Source organism: Pelophylax lessonae, assembly GCF_965119305.1.
Source record: "Pelophylax lessonae genome assembly, chromosome: 9".
Lineage (NCBI taxonomy): Eukaryota > Metazoa > Chordata > Amphibia > Anura > Ranidae > Pelophylax > Pelophylax lessonae.
Genome location: NC_138776.1, coordinates 156685122 through 156703480, shown reverse-complemented (window position 1 = coordinate 156703480; position 18359 = coordinate 156685122). Strand labels below are relative to the sequence as shown.

The window sequence follows — 18359 nt, the reverse complement described above, 5'->3', positions numbered from 1 at the left end:
CAGTCTTAAAGTGGTTAAAGTGCCATTTCAGAATATTCAGACTAGTGTACATAGGCTGGGCACAGGTTCACTTTAAAGTTAGTATTCTTTAAAAAAAAAAAAAATGGTGTATTTTAAAAGTATAATATTGCTGTTATTAGAAAATCATCACTTAGTATAAGATATTTTTGTATATTAACAAAACTTTCAAAGTCAAGTGATTTCCTCTCCATTGGACTGAATGAGGTAGTCACATCTCCTACCCTTGCAATGAAAGCAAATGTAAAATGTTAAAGTAATGCAAAACACAACCATTTACCACAGTATAACTTCTTTAGACATAATAATTTATTTATTGTTTTCCAGGGTTCACATTTTCAGAGAAAATCCAGAGTATTTTATATACTTCCCAAGTTATAGAAACAACAATAAAAAACAGTGCAGATGTGGTTTAATAGAACTATTTTATATATTTATTTGAAAAATACTTACAAAAGCAAATGTTTTGACACTAAAATATTTAATTTTTCCTCTAGCTCTTAACATCCGTGGGTTTAAGCATGCAGTGATAACAGTCATCTGGTATGAGCTTGCTACAATTTCCAGAGGGAAGGATAAAGGGTTGGGCAGGTCTTTCTAAAGTCAACCGTGGCACTGCCCTCCCCTCCTCTCTCTCCTTCCTTACAGTAGTCAAGATTTGTGCTTAACTATCTGCATGGTTAATGCTGGGTTTGCTTTTCAATTAACACTTCAACTCCATTATTGACTGCATGCTGGTTTACTGTATTGAGTGCCACTGGAAGACCAACTGCATTAATGCATGGTCTGAATTATAGGTTAGACTCTCTACTGCCAGCAATGTTGCAGATTCTTTCTGGCAGAAAAAAAAGCTATTAAGGTAAAGTCAAGGGAGGACCAAATATTAAACTATACACCCTGTAGGACTGCAGTGCATGGGTTATTGGAAAGATCCTTTGGTTGCAGAGACACCAAAAGGGAACCAACACATAACTGCAAACAGTTTAGTTTACTCTAATTACCACCACTGCAACATAGAACTATTGCTAACTGAAGCAGGGTCTGAAAGAGCAAAGGCAATGGTTTCCAAAGAAGGTCTATATTTCTGCACTTCATTTCTGATAGACGCTCTGTACACGTTAACTCTCACTTTTAATCATATTATTGCTGGGTGAGCACCATACTGACAAAGTAGAAAATGTGTTATTGTTCTCACTGTTAAGTGGAAGAATGATTTGTCAGCAATTCACACACCTGAAGTAGCTTGATGATCATACACTGCTGAGACTTTACCTGCTAGCTCCAATACTTGTTCACTGCAAAGCCTTTTTGCACCACTTTGGCAATCTAAAGTAATACTTAGGAATTCCAAATCTTGCTCACAAATCTAGCACAAAAGGGACTTTCCACAGGCTTAAAGGTGTTAAGACGAGACTGGCGATAACTCTACACACTAATATCCTTTAAAATGAAAGGCTTGAATCAAAGATGTATGATGCAAGTCTGGCAACTTTTTTTTTTCCAAGGTAGACTTGCTGGACTTCTATATAATTACATTTACCTGCCATGCCTCTGAAAGGCAGAGGAACCTCTCCAGCTGGTTGTACCATACATGTCAGAGGCAGATGAAAATGTCCGATGTGGGGAGTAAGCTGGATGCTGCCTCCGAACTCCCATTGGAGGAGCCAAACTCTTCTGTCTCCAGTCTTCCTCTGGTGGCATGTCCACTCTCTTTGGACCCTGAATTCTAGGATGTGGAGCAAAAGCACTTCCCCAAGTATCTCCTCTACCAACGGAAGAGCTTCTTGGCATTCTTAAGGTGCTGTACTCTAGAGTTGGAGGTGGTGGCCTATGATGTACTGAGTAGCTGTCAAAGTCTCCATAAGCGGATGTTGGCTGGAAGGGGCTGTTTCGCAAGCTTCTGCCTGGTGAGCCCAGGAAGCTGGAGTTTACTGTGTGTTGTTCGGTTCTGTTGATCTGCACTGGCTGTCCTGACCACTGGTGGTAGCTGTGAACATTCTGTTCAGTGGCTCTGAGCTGCTGCCATGAGTCAGGCGAAGACCTTTGCAACGTCGAGAATAAGCTGGGAGCGATCTTAGGAGCCCTAGGAAGAGTTGCATAGCTCAATGCCGCATTTGAGTATTCGTTACCTCGGATATTTTCACTCCTGTCAGGCACAGCCAAAATGTTTTGGACATTCGGGTCTCCTTAATAGTTAAAAAAAAAGGGGAAAAACAAATTATGAATTAGGATGACTTCAGTTCAAAGACCAATTGATTACCATTTAAACTACTGAAGGTTATTATATGTATCGTATGTAAAGCATGTGACTTTAAAACTGTATTTATAAGGGAACTTCTATGCATGCAAATACCATTCTTAGACAATGCTCCAATACTGAACATTCAATACTTACATCTAGAAGGGCATAAAAAACATTCCGGATTCAAGCTTTTTTAATAAATTAGAGATTTCTGACATTTGCAGTAAACTGTTCAGACTGGCAAAGCTGATCTTTAGGCAAACTACAAAATGCACATTTATGTGAGCGGTTTTAGTATTCCTGTTCAGCCGGACAGCACAACTGTACTGCCTGACACCCCTCTGCTGACTGCACTGTACGACTGTGACTGGACATCAAAGAATCCAGAGATCGCTCTGCTCTTTACTCCACTCTAAAAGTGATCTGTATTCGGCCCCTTTCACATGGGCTTTCCGATCAGGTCCGCCCGTCAGTTTTTTTAGGTGGACCTGATGGGATGCTCCATGCACCCCTATGGAGTGACGGATGTCAGCGGTGACATATCCGCTGACACCCGCTGCTAACCGATCCATTCCGGTCTGTGAAATCCAGACGGATGGAAACCCTATTTTCCATTTGTCTGGAGGATCGGATGAAAACGCACAGGCGGTCTGTTTTCATCTGATCTCCCATAGAGGAGAGCGGGGCTCTGACAGGTTCGTCTCAGCACAGAGAGTGGAGACGAACCTGTCATCCGCCTGCTCAGTGGGGATTGGCGGATCAATCCCCCACTGAGCAAAAGGGAGTCCGCCGGGCGGAAAGCCCGTGTGCAAGGACCCTTGCATAAACAGCAATTTGAAATGCTGCACTCTTCCAATCTGATTACTTCTGTGCAGTTTCATAGGAGGCCAATGCTAAGTGAGAAGGCACTTATGTTTGCATCTGGAGTTCTCTATATAGCCAAAACGTGATTCAATTTGCCTTCAACCACACGTACTGGAATGCCCATTTTGGGTTTAGAGACATTTAAAGAAAAAACAATGTGAATACACATATGGAAGTTGTTATTGCTTACATTCTTTTCAAAGGAGCAGGCTCTGAGGTAGTCATTCTAATCTTGGCTTGATGGCCACTTAAGTCAGTGACCTAGAACGAGCATGCAAAAGAGGATAATTTTTAGCCTTTGCTGGTTGCATGCTTGTTCATTGTCAGTGGCTGTCAAATTAGTGAACTGCAGATCAGAATAAGACTCCAAAAGTCAGCAGTGGCAGCTGCCATATGTCTTTCCCCATAGATTTGGTTTAAAGTTGCTAGCAAATGAAAAAGTCTCTGCAACTATTTTGAACAATTATTGAAGCATTAATAATTTGGAGCAAAAGAAAAAAAAAAAAGAGGAAAAATGTAATACAGACACCCAGTTCATAATTATTAGGACACACAAAATCCTTAGCTTGTCATTTCCTAATTTGTTTTTATTGTTTATTGATACTGTCTGTACCTTAACCCTGATCACCCACTGTATTCAAAATTGCTAACTTGTTTTTTTTTTTATTCACTGGCAAATATGCATTTTATTTCTATCAATCATTCCTCTCCACAACACTGCTCAAAGGCCCTCTCAAGCTGCACATACGCACCATAACTAGCAGCCAAAACCCTGGGTCATGTCTCTTCCCCTTATCCACAGTTACAATAATGCATGAGGCGGCCACACACCACTTACATCAGCATTCAGTAAACAATCAGCAAAGACAACTCTGTCAGGTTCCGCTCTTCAAATTTGTTTTGCCCGCTTATAATGCTTCATGTTAGTCAGTGAAACATGTTAACTAAAGCAGGTTTCTCTTCTCTATCTTTACTACTTGTTCATTAAAGATTACTGCAGGCTAGAGGAAGTGGTGGGTAGCCTCTGTCATGGTCTTGGGAGCTACCAAACACACTAAAACGTGTCCTAAAGCTTTGATTGGTGGTTGTGAAGAAACAACTCCAGGTATGACGGCGGAGACAGGGTTACATTTTTGGTCTCTGCACTTATAGAGAAAATCAACGGAATGGTCAGAGGCTGAAAACAGCTTTTTGAACTTGGCTGGTACACAAATACAATGTATGAAAGAAAAGGTGAAGCAGTATACCTAAAACCTTTTATGAAACCCATGTTAAATTAAAATGAGCTTATAAAAGAACCTGGGATAAAAAAGTGCCTTTTAAACCATACTGTGTTCTCAATGTCTGTGCAAAACACATCCAAATTGTGTGAACACCGCAGAATATTAATCCATACTATCTGCGATTACACTTGAACTTCTAATGAAGTTTAATTCCCATATTTGTTTTGTTATAAACTTAAGGCTTTTATTTTATCTATTTTTGTTTTAATTTTTGTGGAATATTTTGTATAATTGTTTTTGTATTCATTTTTTGTCATTTATATTACGGGTTGCCATTTGCAAAATAGAAAAAAGATGGAGCAGTAGAGCATAGTTTAAAATTAGATATTAGAATCTGATGGAAATATTTACAACCAAAGGGTATATATAGAGCGGAATGACCACAGGGTGGCACTGTTCCCCTGAAGACGTCCTGATAATGAAATCGTTGGGCGGGGCTTTTTCTGTGACATTTCATCTTGGAAACCAGGAAGTGTTTGGTAACAAGTAAAGCGATCCTATGGTGATTTTATGTTAGTGCATAAAGTGGAGTGTGCAAGTGATAAAAGGGTTTTAAACTATATGCAGTTTTTCTTTTTTTGGCTCTTTATGGTATGGTGGACTGGAGCTAAAAGGAGGGGAGGTTTGATAAGTGGATCGGAGTTGTCACTGTGGAGGAGAATAAATAGCAGGGTCAGACCTTCTAATTCATTTAAAGGGTCCTAATATCTAGTGAACTTTTTGGCAGTAGTACGTTCAGAATTGCATGTTTGCACAGAAATGTCATGAATGAAGATTTAGGACACAGGAGTGACACTCTGTTTTTTGCACCGAGACTGTGGACATTATATTGTTTGAATACAATTTTAAAATATTCTGTAGATCTTAGAGAGCAATATTTAGCAATTTTCACGTATTGATGTATATTTGCACAGGTAACACAATATTGTGTAAATAGACCTTAAAGTGGTTGTAAACCCTCTCGTATACACGGCCTCAGATTCTACACAGAGATCAAATCCTCCTACATACAGTATCTCGCAAAAGTGAGTACATCCCTCACATTTTTGTAAATATTTTATTATATCTTTTCATGTGACAACACTGAAGAAATTACACTTTTCTACAGTCTAAAGCAGTGAGTGTACAGCTTGGGCTGCCAGCATTGCTGCAGAGGTTGACGGGGTGGAGGGTCAGCCTGTCAGTGCTCAGACCATGCACACTGCATCAAATTGGTCTGCAAGGCTGTCATCCCAGAAGGAAGCCTCTTCGAAAGATGATGCACAAGAAAGCCCGCAAACAGTTTGCTGAAGACAAGCAGATTAAGGACATGGATTACTGGAACCATGTCCTGTGGTCTGATGAGACCAAAATAAACTTATTTGGTTCAGATGGCGTCAAGCGTGTGTGGCGGCAACCAGGTGAGTAGTACAAAGACTGTGTGTCTTGCCTACATTCAAGCATGGTGGTCGGAGCGTCGTGTTCTGGGCTGCATGAGTGCTGCCGGCACTGGGGAGCTACAGTTCATTGAGGGAGCCATGAGTGCCAGCATGTACTGTGATATACTGAAGCAGAACTTGATCCCCTTCCTGCGGAGACTGGGCCTCAGGGCATTATTCCAACATGATATCGACCCAAAACACACCTCCAAGATGACCACTGCCTTGCTTAAGAAGCTGAGGGTAAAGGTGATGGACTGGCCAAGCATGTCTCCAGACCTAAACCCTATGGAGCATCTGTGGGGAATCCTCAAACGGAAGGTGGAGGAGCGCAAGGTCTCCAACATCCACCAGCTCTGTGATGTCGTCATGGAAGAGGACTCCAGTGGCAACCTGTAAAGCTCTGGTGAACTCCATGCCCAGGAGGGTTAAGGCATTCCTGTAAAATAATGGTGGCCACACAAAATATTGACACTTTGGCCCAATTTTGGACATTTTCTGCTTGTCTTCAGCAAAGACAACCTCTGGATATGACGCTGAGCACGTGCACTCAACTTCTTTGGTCAACTATTGCGAGGCCTGTTCCGAGTGGAACCTGTCCTGGTTTACCGCTGTATGGTCCTAGCCATCGTGCTGCAGCTCAGTTTCAGGGTCTTGGCAATCCTCTTATAGCCTAGGCCATCTTTAAGTAGAGCAGCAAGTCTTTTTTTCTGATCCACAGAGAGTTCTTTACAATGAGGTGCCAGGTTAAACTTCCAGTGACCAGTATGAGTGAGAGCGATAACACCAAATTTAACCACTTCAAGACTGAGTCTATTTTGACACTTTTTGTTTACAAGTTAAATCAGTATTTTTTGCTAGAAAACTACTTATAACACCCAAACATTATATATATATTTTTAGCAAAGACCCTGGAGAATAAAATGGCGGTCATTGCAATATCTTTTGTCACGCGGTATTTGCGCAGCGGTCTTTCGAACGCCATTTCTTTGGAAAAATTATGAAAAATCACAATTTACTGCATTTAAAAAAAACTAAACAGTAAAGTTAGCCCATTTTTTTTTGTATATTGTGAAAGATGATGTCATGCCGAGTAAATAGATACCCAATATGTTACGGTTTAAAATTGCGCACACCCGTGGAATGGTGACAAACTAAGGTCAATAAAGATCTCCATAGGTGACGCTTTAAAATTTTCTAACAGTTACCAGTTTAGAGTTAGAGTGTAGCTCTTGTTTTTAAATTATTGCTCACGCTCTGTCGATCGCGGCAATACCTCACATGTGTGGTTTGAACAGCGATTTAATTTGCGGCACGTTTTCTTTCGTGCGCGAGCCGAAACCCGGATGTGACGTCATGGACGTCGCCTTCGGGTTACGTCATCGGAGACCCGATCCAAGCCACATCCGGCTTAGATCGGGACTCCATCCAGCCAGGGGATGCGCTGGCTGGTTGCGTGGGGCTCCCGGTGTGAGGGGTGTACTCAATTTTGTGAGATAACTTGATTTTTGTCTTACCGTAAAATCCTTTTTTCTGAGGTTCATTGACGAACACAGCTCCAGATTTTCTTGACCTTTGGGTTTATGCTGCCCCCTACTATAGTAGGAAACTAGGCCGAAAAAGGTTTGACTACACCTACAGGGAAGTCCCAGGGGGTCTTCAGTTTTTTCCTGTCGAAGCGTCGGAGAGCGGAACCACCAGATCAGGGATCCCCTCATACACCGACTCAACAGGATCAGATTGTCTAGAGACTGTGTTCTTGTTCCATTTGGCAAGAATCTCCTTTTGCAGAGATCTGGTATGGAACTGAGCAAACTGAACCTCCTCGAAGGTGGAGACCATCAAGCCCTGCACTCGCATACAAGTCCTGAGAGATGACCACCGGCTGGACAACAGGAGCAGTATCGCATCCTGCAACTTCACACCAAGGCTGAGGCCATGTCCAGGGTCAGGCCCAGATAGTCCAGCCTGGTGAACGGGACCAGATCAGATTTTTGGAAATTCAGTTTCCAGGCGGAACTCTTGCAGATTTTGCACCGAAATGCCCAGACTGTCTTTTAATGCATTCGGGGACTCCGCTCCCAGAAGGAGGTCGTTCAAGTACCCCAGCACCGCAATCACCATCTGTCTTATCGATGCTAACACTGGGGCCACAATGTTTGTGAACACCCATAGAGCTGAGGCAAGACCAAAAGGTAATGCCACAAATTATTAGTGCTCCTCAGAAAATCCCCTTGATGAAAGGATGCCACTACCATGCGAATGGACTCCATTCTAAATTTCTGAACTCAAAGCAATTCAAAGCCTTGGAGGTCCAGAATTGGACAGATCTTGCCTTCATTCCCTGGAACAGTAAAAAGAATTGAATAAAACACCTGAAAGCGTTCCGATTCCAGAACTGATACAATGACCCCCTGTGAAAGCAGATCCTGTACCACCCCAAAACCCCGTAGGTGATCTAAAGCCAAACGCAGGTTGGAAGGGAAGAACCTTGCCGGAGGCTAGGACCAGAACTCGATCTTGTAACCAGACCGAATCTCGTGGACCCATTTGTCTTGAAACAAGAAGGTCCTCGGATCTGGAAAAGAAGCAAAGACGTCCCCCCATCCCATATACGGTTGAGGGTGCCCCTTCAGGCAATAGTGGGCTAGTCTGCGGTCCCGGAGAAACCGCGCTCTAATTACCAGGCCAGGGCCTCTTGGAACCCCTTGCAGGGTTATGGGAGGATTTGCTCTCTAGTCCTTAGTTCCAGAGGGACCAAAGGACTGCTTATGGGCTGAGAAAAAAGGGCCACGTTTGCATCGAGAATCTTTGCTCCTTGTTGTCTGTGGAAGCAGAGTACTCTTACCTCCAGTAAGACCCTTAATGATTCCTTCCATGGAAGCTCCGAACAAGTTATCTCCTACAAAAGGGAGATCAGTCAATACTTTCTTGGAAGCCTGGTCCGCAGACCAGTATTTCAGCCATATCATGCGGCGAAGAGTCACTGCTGTCACAGACACCCTGAAGGCTAAGGGGGCCTCATCCAGAGGCATCACAGATATACTGCAACCCCTGGACCAATGGTCCGCCAGATCAGGTAGGGACTGTCCCCCTTCCAAATCCTGGAGCAGGAGCTTACCCCATTCCTTTAAGGTTTGAGAAACCAAGGTTTTGACAAGAACCGGCCGCAGAATTTAACTGGCCATGGTAAAAAGGTATCTAACAAGAGATTCAGCTCTCTTGTCAATAGGGTCCTTAAAGGACGTAGAGTCCTCCACATTGGAGAACGGTGGCTTTGTTCAATCTGGAAACCTACGAGTCCACCACATGTGGTACTGTCAGTTTTATTTTTAACAGGGACTCTTCAAAATGATACCATCTAGCAAAAGCACTTAGGGACACCCCACTGACTCATGACAATGTTGTCGAAATAGTCAGGAAAGGGAAAAACCTTTGCCACTTTGGTGACTCTGCAGGTACTAAATTGCACCTGTACAGCAGTAGCTGCGTCCCCCAATTTCAAAGTTTCCCACACTGATACATACAATCAGTGCATCCACTAGCGCTTTTCATGCGCGGCTGTAGTGGAAGAGGAATCATCCTCACTCTCAGAGCACTCAGGGTGTGTGGACGCAGCCAAATCAACCTCAGAATCTGAAGAGACAGGATGCATGTGAAGTTGGGAGGACGTTTTTTGCTCGTCTTATTTTGGAGGGCCATATCTATTTTGGACACCAGGGACTGCAGGACCACTGTCATAGCAGACAAGGCGGACTGGGACCCTACAGCCTCTGAGAGGGGGGTCAGGTGGTGACACGTGCTCCAGGGACTCCATGGGTTAACCTGGGGACCGCCAGCAAGAAGTGTAAAAATTGATCAATAAAGTTGATGGTTTAAAAGCAGAAAAAATATGCATCTCAGTTTGTTGTGTATGGGACTGCTTAGCCGCAGACTGGTCAGGGTGCCCATGTTGACCCGTATTCACAGCCAAAGGTGCTCACTAAGGGCACATACGCTTCAGAACAGGACCACAGAGCAATGGAAGAAGGTACCCTGGTCTGAGGAGTCACATTTTATTTTACATCATGAGGACAGGCAGGTGCATCCCTTACCTGGGGAAGAGATGCCATCAGGATGCAGTATGGGAAGAAGGAAAGCCAGCAGAGGCAGTTGACGATGCTTTGGGCAATGTTCTGCTGGAAAACCTTGGTCCTGCCATTCTTGAACATTGTTGCAATGTACACCAGCAGGATAACCGACCCTGCCACACTGCAAAAATGGTTCAAGATGTTGACTGGGATGTGCTAAAAAAAAACCAAGTCCAATCCATGGAGACTCCGCTTCACAACCTACAGGACTTAAAGGATCTACTACTGACAGCTTGGTGTCAGATGCCACAGCAAACCTTTAGAGGTCTTGTGGCATCCATGCAGTGACAGGTCAGGGCTGCTTTGGCAGAAAATGGGGGAAACTACTTAATGTTAGGTGGTTCATCATAATGTTATGGCTGATAGGTATTTATACAATTGCACCAGAAGAGCGCCAAACAATCCAAGGATCTAACAAAGATTAGAAAGTGACCATAGAAAGGACAACAGAACAGCCAATGTGTTTTTTTGGGAACCAAAGCTATTCCCCTTCTTCAGGGCTAAAAGTGATACAAAACCCTATTTTTATTATTGTTATTTCAGAAGAGGAGGTACCTATTATGTGTAGTCCTTTTGCTGAAGCTGGGAACTTCAAGGTGATTGTCCCTGTCTCCCCAGCTAGGCGTGTCTTAAGGGGACACTGATGTGTGTTCCACAGACACAAACAAAGTGCTGGAAAGCCTCTTCCTAAGCAGTGTGCCTGATGGCAGGAGGGGCCAATCGCTCAGCTGCCCTCAATGTCTGCTGAGAACCAAGGAAGCTCAGGGAGCAGCACTGATGAATCTTGTATATTTATAGAGCGTGTCCAGCAAGCGCACCTGTTAGTGCAGTAAATAGTTTAGACCAGCTTGCCTCAAATAAACTATTTAAAAGAGACCTTATGCGTGAGGTTAGGCTTTAGGGACGCAAACATGACACAAATACCAGGGTTTAATTGTTTTACTGAGTGAAAAGTCAGATATAACTTTTGATCATGGAATCAAATAATCAGCAATAGACAATACCCCTTAAGCTTCGAAAGCAGAAGATGGGGGGTGTTCACTTGCCAAGGTTGCGATGCTTTGCTTCCAGTATGTGGCAAGAATTATCACTCCTTCAAGCACATGGGAAAGTTGCGCTGCAAGAAGCTGTAGTGTGTCAGTGTGGCAATTACGGGGTTAAAACAGATGGTGAGGAGACATCACATCGCCTCCTCACCACCTGTCAAATGCCTCTCAAAAGCGATCGAAACATGTTAAGTAAAACCTATAACCTAAAATGGCAAGAGGTGTCCTGAAAGCACTGACCCACAGGGTTACAATGGTAAAAAAAGGATGGATTTTTCATATAGTTCATAAGCCTAGCAACTTTTGAAATTCCTCACTGGCCATCTGTACAAAGCTTGCTAACTCTTGTTCAAAGGCCAGAAGATGGCATTATCTTGTTGTGCAAATCCCCAACAGATAAGGACCAGTGGGTGCTTATATCACATTTAGGTTAATTAACCCCCTCCCAAGCCCTGTCCTTCTAGGGAAGGAGGTCATATCCAAATGGTTATTGTGTCTCCTTATGTGCGGAAAAAAATACAGATTACACACAATTAACAAGCATGTTAGACACCTGCATCCTCATAGAAAATAGATACACAAATTAGATAAATGCAGACTATATTAAGCCATATTAAGACAGCACAAAGGAAATTATGAGTAAAGCGAATGGTGTTCAATGAAGAAATACTAACGTAAGTGAAGCAAGCCACAAAACCAAGGCAATCAGCATGCAGGAAAGATGTGTGCAATTACCTGGTGGTCTGTGTGCCTCACCCACCATGCTGGGCGCCAGTACCTCATGAGATGGGTGCTGTATCTGGGTTGGGTAGTGCTGGGGTTCATAGGATAAGACAGAAGGATTGTGGGTATAAGGGTAAGAGGAGGAGCTGTGAGAGCGATGACTGCTGTCCACAAGTGGTTTCCTCTCATTGGATGCCTCCTTTTAACAAATGAAATAGAAAAAAATACACCAGTAAACAAGATGGTTAATGTGAAGCAGGATAAAATACATCTGTAAAACAATTAGTTGCATAACATGGAAGGATAACACATGGCTAAACATCAAACATTGCAAGCTAAAGGCACATGACTACTATCAATATGCATTACAGACACATGGCAACAAGGTCTCAAGCCATGGGACAATATTAACCACAGGCAAAAAAAAAAACAAGATTTTTGTACTTGCTGTATAATCTCTTTCTTTGGAGTTTATTAGAAGAGATAGGGTTAACTATGGTACAATAGATATACTGTTTACAGGAATTTGTACACTAGCAAACAAGGCAATTAGTTAGCCAGATATAACCCCTCCAATTTCCATCAAGCTCAAGTTTGGGGAGAAGCAGTAGTAGAAGTATATCATAAAGATGGACCTGTATCCCCTAATGAACACCAAGAAAAGAATTGTAAAGGCAAGTACAAACATCCAATTTATCATTCAATAGGGGACACAGGGTTAATTCTGATACAAGAGGGATGCCCAAAAGTAGTCCAGTTTAGGAGCAGGCAACACAGCAAAAAATGCTAATAAGTCCTCAAAAACTACAGTGTGCAACTGGAGTAGCTTGCAGCTCAAACAGTTGCCTAACAGACCTTGAATCTGAAGCTGGCATCAGAAGAGGCCTGAACATCCACCTGGTAGAACTTGGTGAAATGGAAGACTAGGTTGCAGCCTTGCAATCTGAGAAACAGGTGTGGCATTCAATCTAAAAAGCCTCAACAGGAAAAGGATAAGTTCACCTTTGGGAACATGTTACATTTTTAGAGTGGAACATGTAACATGTTACCAATGCTGCAGCCCATACTAGCTGTCACTTTTTAAAATCAGCGTGGCTGTAGGGGGCTCCGCCCACATGGCCACGTCATTCATTCACAAAGCAGTGTGTGTGTGAATAAATTACAAGCCCTGACATCTTTTATGGTTGTTGGCTTGTAGTTCTCAATGAGCTACCACGGCACTTGGTATTTCACCGATTCTTCCTGTCAGATTGTATCTGCTTGCCCGTACGGGGTGTACGAGCAGACAGATACTCTGACAGATCTGGAGGAGACCTGCATGGCACCGGCAATCTGCTGATCCCTGGTGCAATGCTTTACAGGCCAAAAAAAAAAAAGTTATATATATATATATATATATACACACACACACAATATTTTTTTTTTAGCTGCAAAAAAATAAATAAATGTGCATTTATTATTCTTTCTTAAAAAAAAAAAAAAAATTATTATTTAAGCCCAAGGGCTTGAATGCTGAGCTGCCAAAGTCACCAATCAAGTGGGGAATGATAGGCAGAGGAATCTTGGGAGTGACGGAAAAGGACTCATACCCTTGGAGGGAAGCCGTATCCAAAAGAGAAATGCGAACAGCTCACACGGCACCCAAAAATGGAGGGAAACTGCCTTGGGAAGTACCTGTGCAGGACAGAGATAAAAGCACAATGTCCTGGTTAAGGTGAAAAGAAAAAGCAACCTTACAAAAATGAGATAGTAGATCTTAAGGAAGGAATATGCCATGTCAAAGCAAGTGAACATGAAGCAGGGTGGTAAACCGGTCCTTCGAGAAGTGGGGGAGTCCCATCATTGCCAAAAGAACTTTACAGGTTTAGAGGATTTGGGACTTGATGGGTTGGAGAGGAACTGATTTGCAGGTTTAGACTTGAGTCTAGAAAACTGGGAGAAGTGAAAGGTACTCCTAGCTTTAGAGGTTGACTTTCCTGTGCGAGACCTAGTCTGCTTTTGCTCAGTCAAAAGGATGTTTTTTTTTTCCCTTTGTGACATCCTTGAAAAAGTTGTCCAGAAAGGCACCATAAAAGAGACCGGTCACCAAAAAGGGATACACAATAAGCATTTTTTGCATTGATGTTCGGTAGACCTGCATTTGAGCCAAAGAGCCCTTCACAAATGTATGGATTGGAGACCAAATCTAGGTATGAGGTGTATGGAATCTGCAAGTCCATCAACACAATAGTGCAGGGCTACAGACATATCCTTGAACCATATCCCCAGAGTCTGGCGGATGGACATAATGCCAAATATTGGCCACAGAGTAAGGCCTGGTAGGGTAGAAGCAATTCTGAGGCACTGGGTTAGGCAGCTGCCCACAGGAGCTTGGAGACTGGCAAAGCTGTAGAACAGCCAGCTGTAACCTCTGTCACCCCCATCATGCTCCATTATTTAAAAAAAAAAAGCAAAATTAGAAGTGAATCGTTAGAAAAGAGGGATGGGACCTGTGACCCCAAATGCACTCCAAAAAAATAATTTGTTGCAAGTTACATAGTAGTTGAGGTTGAATAAAGACAATAGTCCATCCAGTTCAACCTGTGTAAGGTGTGTGTGGCCATAATCATCTCTCATACCCCTGAATGTTCTGATCATTGAGATGTACCTCCAAGAGTCTTTCGAAAGCAACCATACTTACCGCAGAAACCACCTATTGTGGTAGAGAATTCCTTTATCCTGTAGCCCTAACAATAAAGAACCCCCTACGTTGCCTGAGGTTAAAACGCTTCTCCTCTAATCGCATTGTATGCCCTCAAGTCCTCATGCAATCCTTTCGACTGAATAGCTTTTTTTTCTGTGCTGAGATCACCATTGAGGTATTTATAAATTGCTATCATGTCCCCTCTCAGGCATCTCTTCTCCAGGGAGAATAAATCAAGCGATTGCAGACGCTCTTCATAATTAAGGTCCTCCAATCCCTTAATTAGTTTAGTTGCCCTTCTCTGGACTCTCTCCAGCTCCAACACATCCCTCCTGAGGACTGGCGACCAAAACTGGACAGAATACTCCAGATGCGGACTGGACAGAATACTCCAGAAGGTAACCTGTTACCTTATTTTTTAATTAATGGACACAATGGAGAAGTAATTCTGAGAAACGGTCTCAATACGGCTCACAGAGAAACTTGAAGAAAGTTAGAACCAAAATGGCATGAACATCCACCTGATAAAACCAAATGTGCGAACAGAAGACCAGGTCGCTGCCTTGCGAACCTGAGAAAAATATGCCTGATGCTGAAAAGGCAATGAATTTGTAGAGTGCACTTTGACAGAAAACTAGAGATGATAGAACCAAAAAGCAAGCAGTCCTTTACAAGCACCCTAAAGATTGAAAGTCAGTCCATCTAAAAGAAGCTGTAGCTGAGAGAGAGACTCAAACAGTTTAACCTACATTCAGACAACAGAGGGGAATCTCCTTGTGACATCTTGAAACAGGACAGAGAGATGGGAAAACAATATCCTGGTTAAGATAAAAGGAACAAACCACTTTAAGAAGAAAAGGCCTGAGGCCTCAAAACAACCTGGTCTCTGTAGCACAAGAAGGGTTCTTTAGAGATTTCGGCCTACTCTGAAATTCTCCTTCAGAGGCGATGGCATTCAACAGAGGGACAACTCTGTGAGGAAACAGATGTAGGGGTCAGTTCCCAAGGGAAGACATGGCAAGTAGCTATAGAGAGTAGCCCTGACAGCACCCATAAGGTAAATTGGTTGACATGTTCAGGGCAGGACATGGGGAGGGAGAATTACATTTCCACAGAAGGACAATGGGAAAGAAGGTAGCTTAGTTTAATATTGGGTACCTTTTAATGAAGTAAACCCCTTGAACACAAGAGGAGGCTCTGCGTGGGAAGGAGCACCTAAAGAAGGCCCCAAAGGAACACTGTCACAGAAGGTGACGAAGAGGAGCAGCTTCCTGCAAAGCTTGCGATCACAGTTTAATGTGGAAGCCCTGGACCTGATGTGAGGAGCAGAAGAGGCTCTGCCAATAAGCATCCTATTTGCCACAGAACTGTCCCATTGTGATGGGGTAGTGCTTTCTGACCTCCTATAACTAAGAGGTGCTTGGTGAGAGGCTTTTTGATTCATGTTGGTGGAGAAGTGTCACTCCTGTGACGTACTACACATCACAACTTTATTGGACTGTCACTATTGTGTTCACTTTATTTTTGAAAGATTTAGATTTATGTTTATTAACCATCATTTGAACTACGCAAATCACTTTATCTATTGGGTTTGCACAGTAGAGCAGTAATGTGATGGTCTACTTTTTCTAATTTATGACTGCACAAGTTTGTTTAATCTAAATTGGCTAGTACAGCACTTACTCTGTGCTTTATATTTTAAACATCTGTGGATATTGTGAATGCTGCCCTCTATTACTATTATTTTGATTCTTTTTTTTTTCTCCTTCTTACAATAAGCGCACAGATCCAAACTTTTGCATTTATTTCTTTTTTTTTATGTCAATTATGCAAAACTGATTTTTCTCACACATGCACTGGAAGAGTTTTGACGATTGGGGCTGTTAAGGGAGACCAGACTGTTAATCTTACAAAATTCATAAGCAGTTTGCGTGAGCTAGAGACAGGTATGCACTGCTGAGGACACAGAGGCACCTGCAGGCAAAATCAGAAAAGATGGTTAAGGAGAATGAGTGAAGAAATCTTGTGTTCACTGCATTCCAAGTCAGCTATCATTGAGGAGATTCTGGCCATAAAAATATCACATGGTTAACACCGAGGAGTGTGAGGACTCTAGCAGGGGATAACTGTCCAGGCTGTATCAGGCCCTTTGGCAAGGCTGCTGCAGGCCATCCCAGAGTCAATAGTATCAAAGGAGCAGGATCGCTCCCCCTCTGTGCATATGATCTGTCACACTTCCAAGTGCAAGGGTACTCACCAACAAACTGCAGGAGCTGGGAAAGACATCGGTCTCTTCCTTACTGTAAGGCAGCAGGGAGCATATGGATGATTGTCCGGCAAAAATCGTGGTAGTGCAACTTAAGAGAGGGTGGGATGGAGGAAAAGGCATGCGCACGCAAGTAGGAAGTGGTGTGAGTGCCAATTTCACAATGTTCCACACAGACTTAGAAGAGAGAGCACCAGGAACCAAATAAAAAAAAAAAAGTGGCGCAGTGCCCTGTTCCAGATGGCTCACAACCGTAAAAGCGTCTTGAACAGGGCTTTTGTGTGAACCCCTGCAGGAACACAACTAAAGTAAAAGTACCAACTGTGCACCAGGCTCCCCTAAAAGACAAGGCTGTTTATTTTAGTTACTTTATCCTGTATGCTTTTGCTTAAGGATATAATGACATTTATAACTAAAAAAGGGGAAAATCCAGAAGATGCCCTGAAGCTCCCACAATGCAAGGGAGCTAGAAAGTGCCAGGCAGGATCCAGGCAGTCTAAGCAAATCCAGTGGACATACTCCCTAAAAAGTCTTTATGGACAGAGTTCCACCAGTGGGTGTACCTGGTCCCTGGACCTGTAAAAGTGCTCTGTGCCTGACTTACACTGAGGACCAGGTGTCTTGGAGACTGCCCTAGGTTTAAATTATAGACTGGCGCTGTGTCTTTAGTATGTTGGGGTCTGGGTACTGCCTTCAAGGCTGTGCTGAGGATCAGCCAATCCAGAGAACTGCAAAAAAGCTCTTTGGCACTGTAGTAAATTAAGGATCTTGACAGCAATATAATTTTTTTATAGAAAGTGTTACTACTCAGGTCGAGAAGATTTCCATTCTCCTAAAGCACAAGCAAAAAACTAAAGCTTGATGGGAGTGGGAGGGGTTGTATCTGGCTAACAGCTTTGTTTGCTATTGTCCCATCTCCTCTAGGCTGCAGTATAATGCTTTTTGGATTAGAATTAAACCTGCACCCCCTAATCAAGGATAAAGAAATGCAGTTTGCACTGAAATGTGTTTTTTTAAACTGGCACACAAGTATCTCCAATTCAGAAATATAGCTAAAATGTAAACATACAATCAGATGGGTAAATTAGTCCTTAAAGCAGAACTAAAGTAAGTTTTAAGCAAACACTAAGTTAAAAATTGTGCAAGCATGCATACTTGCAAATATGTGTTCTCTGTTGCATTATTCATATGCCATTTGTTAAGAGTCTGGTTTTCAGCATTAGTGGGAGTTAATAAATGCAGTGCTCTCATTTGAGGGAAGTGACGCAATCAGTAAATTAGGAACACTTTTTTTATCCAATGCCAGGAAAGGAGTATGTAATAGTGTTGTGCTATCCTTCCTCTGTCCTGCTTTTTGATCAGCCACTTCTTGTTTAAACAAAAAAAAATAACAGCGGTCAACAAATGAGAATATTCTAACTAAAGTACTAAAACCCACAAGAGGGAGGAGGAGAGACTTTTTGATAACCACAAAATATAGGACATATATATAGGAATAAAATCAAATATTTATCGAGATATCATTAAAAATGAGAAGGGAGAACACAGGACAGGACTGAGAGACCGAAGCGAGAGGACACAGAGAATCCCAGGTTCTGCACTGTGCCTTCACAACACCTGGAAGACCTTCTGGAAAACCTCAATATAAACAGGACACATTTGTCAAGCAGTAAAGCAGTACATTTA

General features: G+C 42.7%; 1 protein-coding gene across 6 annotated transcripts in view; it reads right to left on the bottom strand.

The window, feature by feature from the left end:
- Positions 1-309: 309 nt before the first annotated feature.
- USP54 (ubiquitin specific peptidase 54) overlaps positions 310-18359 on the bottom strand; it is a 253901-nt gene continuing 235851 nt past the window's right edge. For all 6 annotated transcript variants that reach the window (XM_082267464.1, XM_082267460.1, XM_082267465.1 and 3 more), the window contains 2 exons: positions 11737-11923; positions 310-2204 (listed from right to left, as the gene is read on the bottom strand). In XM_082267464.1, coding sequence (XP_082123590.1) covers positions 1555-2204; positions 11737-11923 — 837 coding nt within the window. In that variant the 3' untranslated portion in view covers positions 310-1554. The remainder of the gene's footprint in view (positions 2205-11736; positions 11924-18359) is intronic.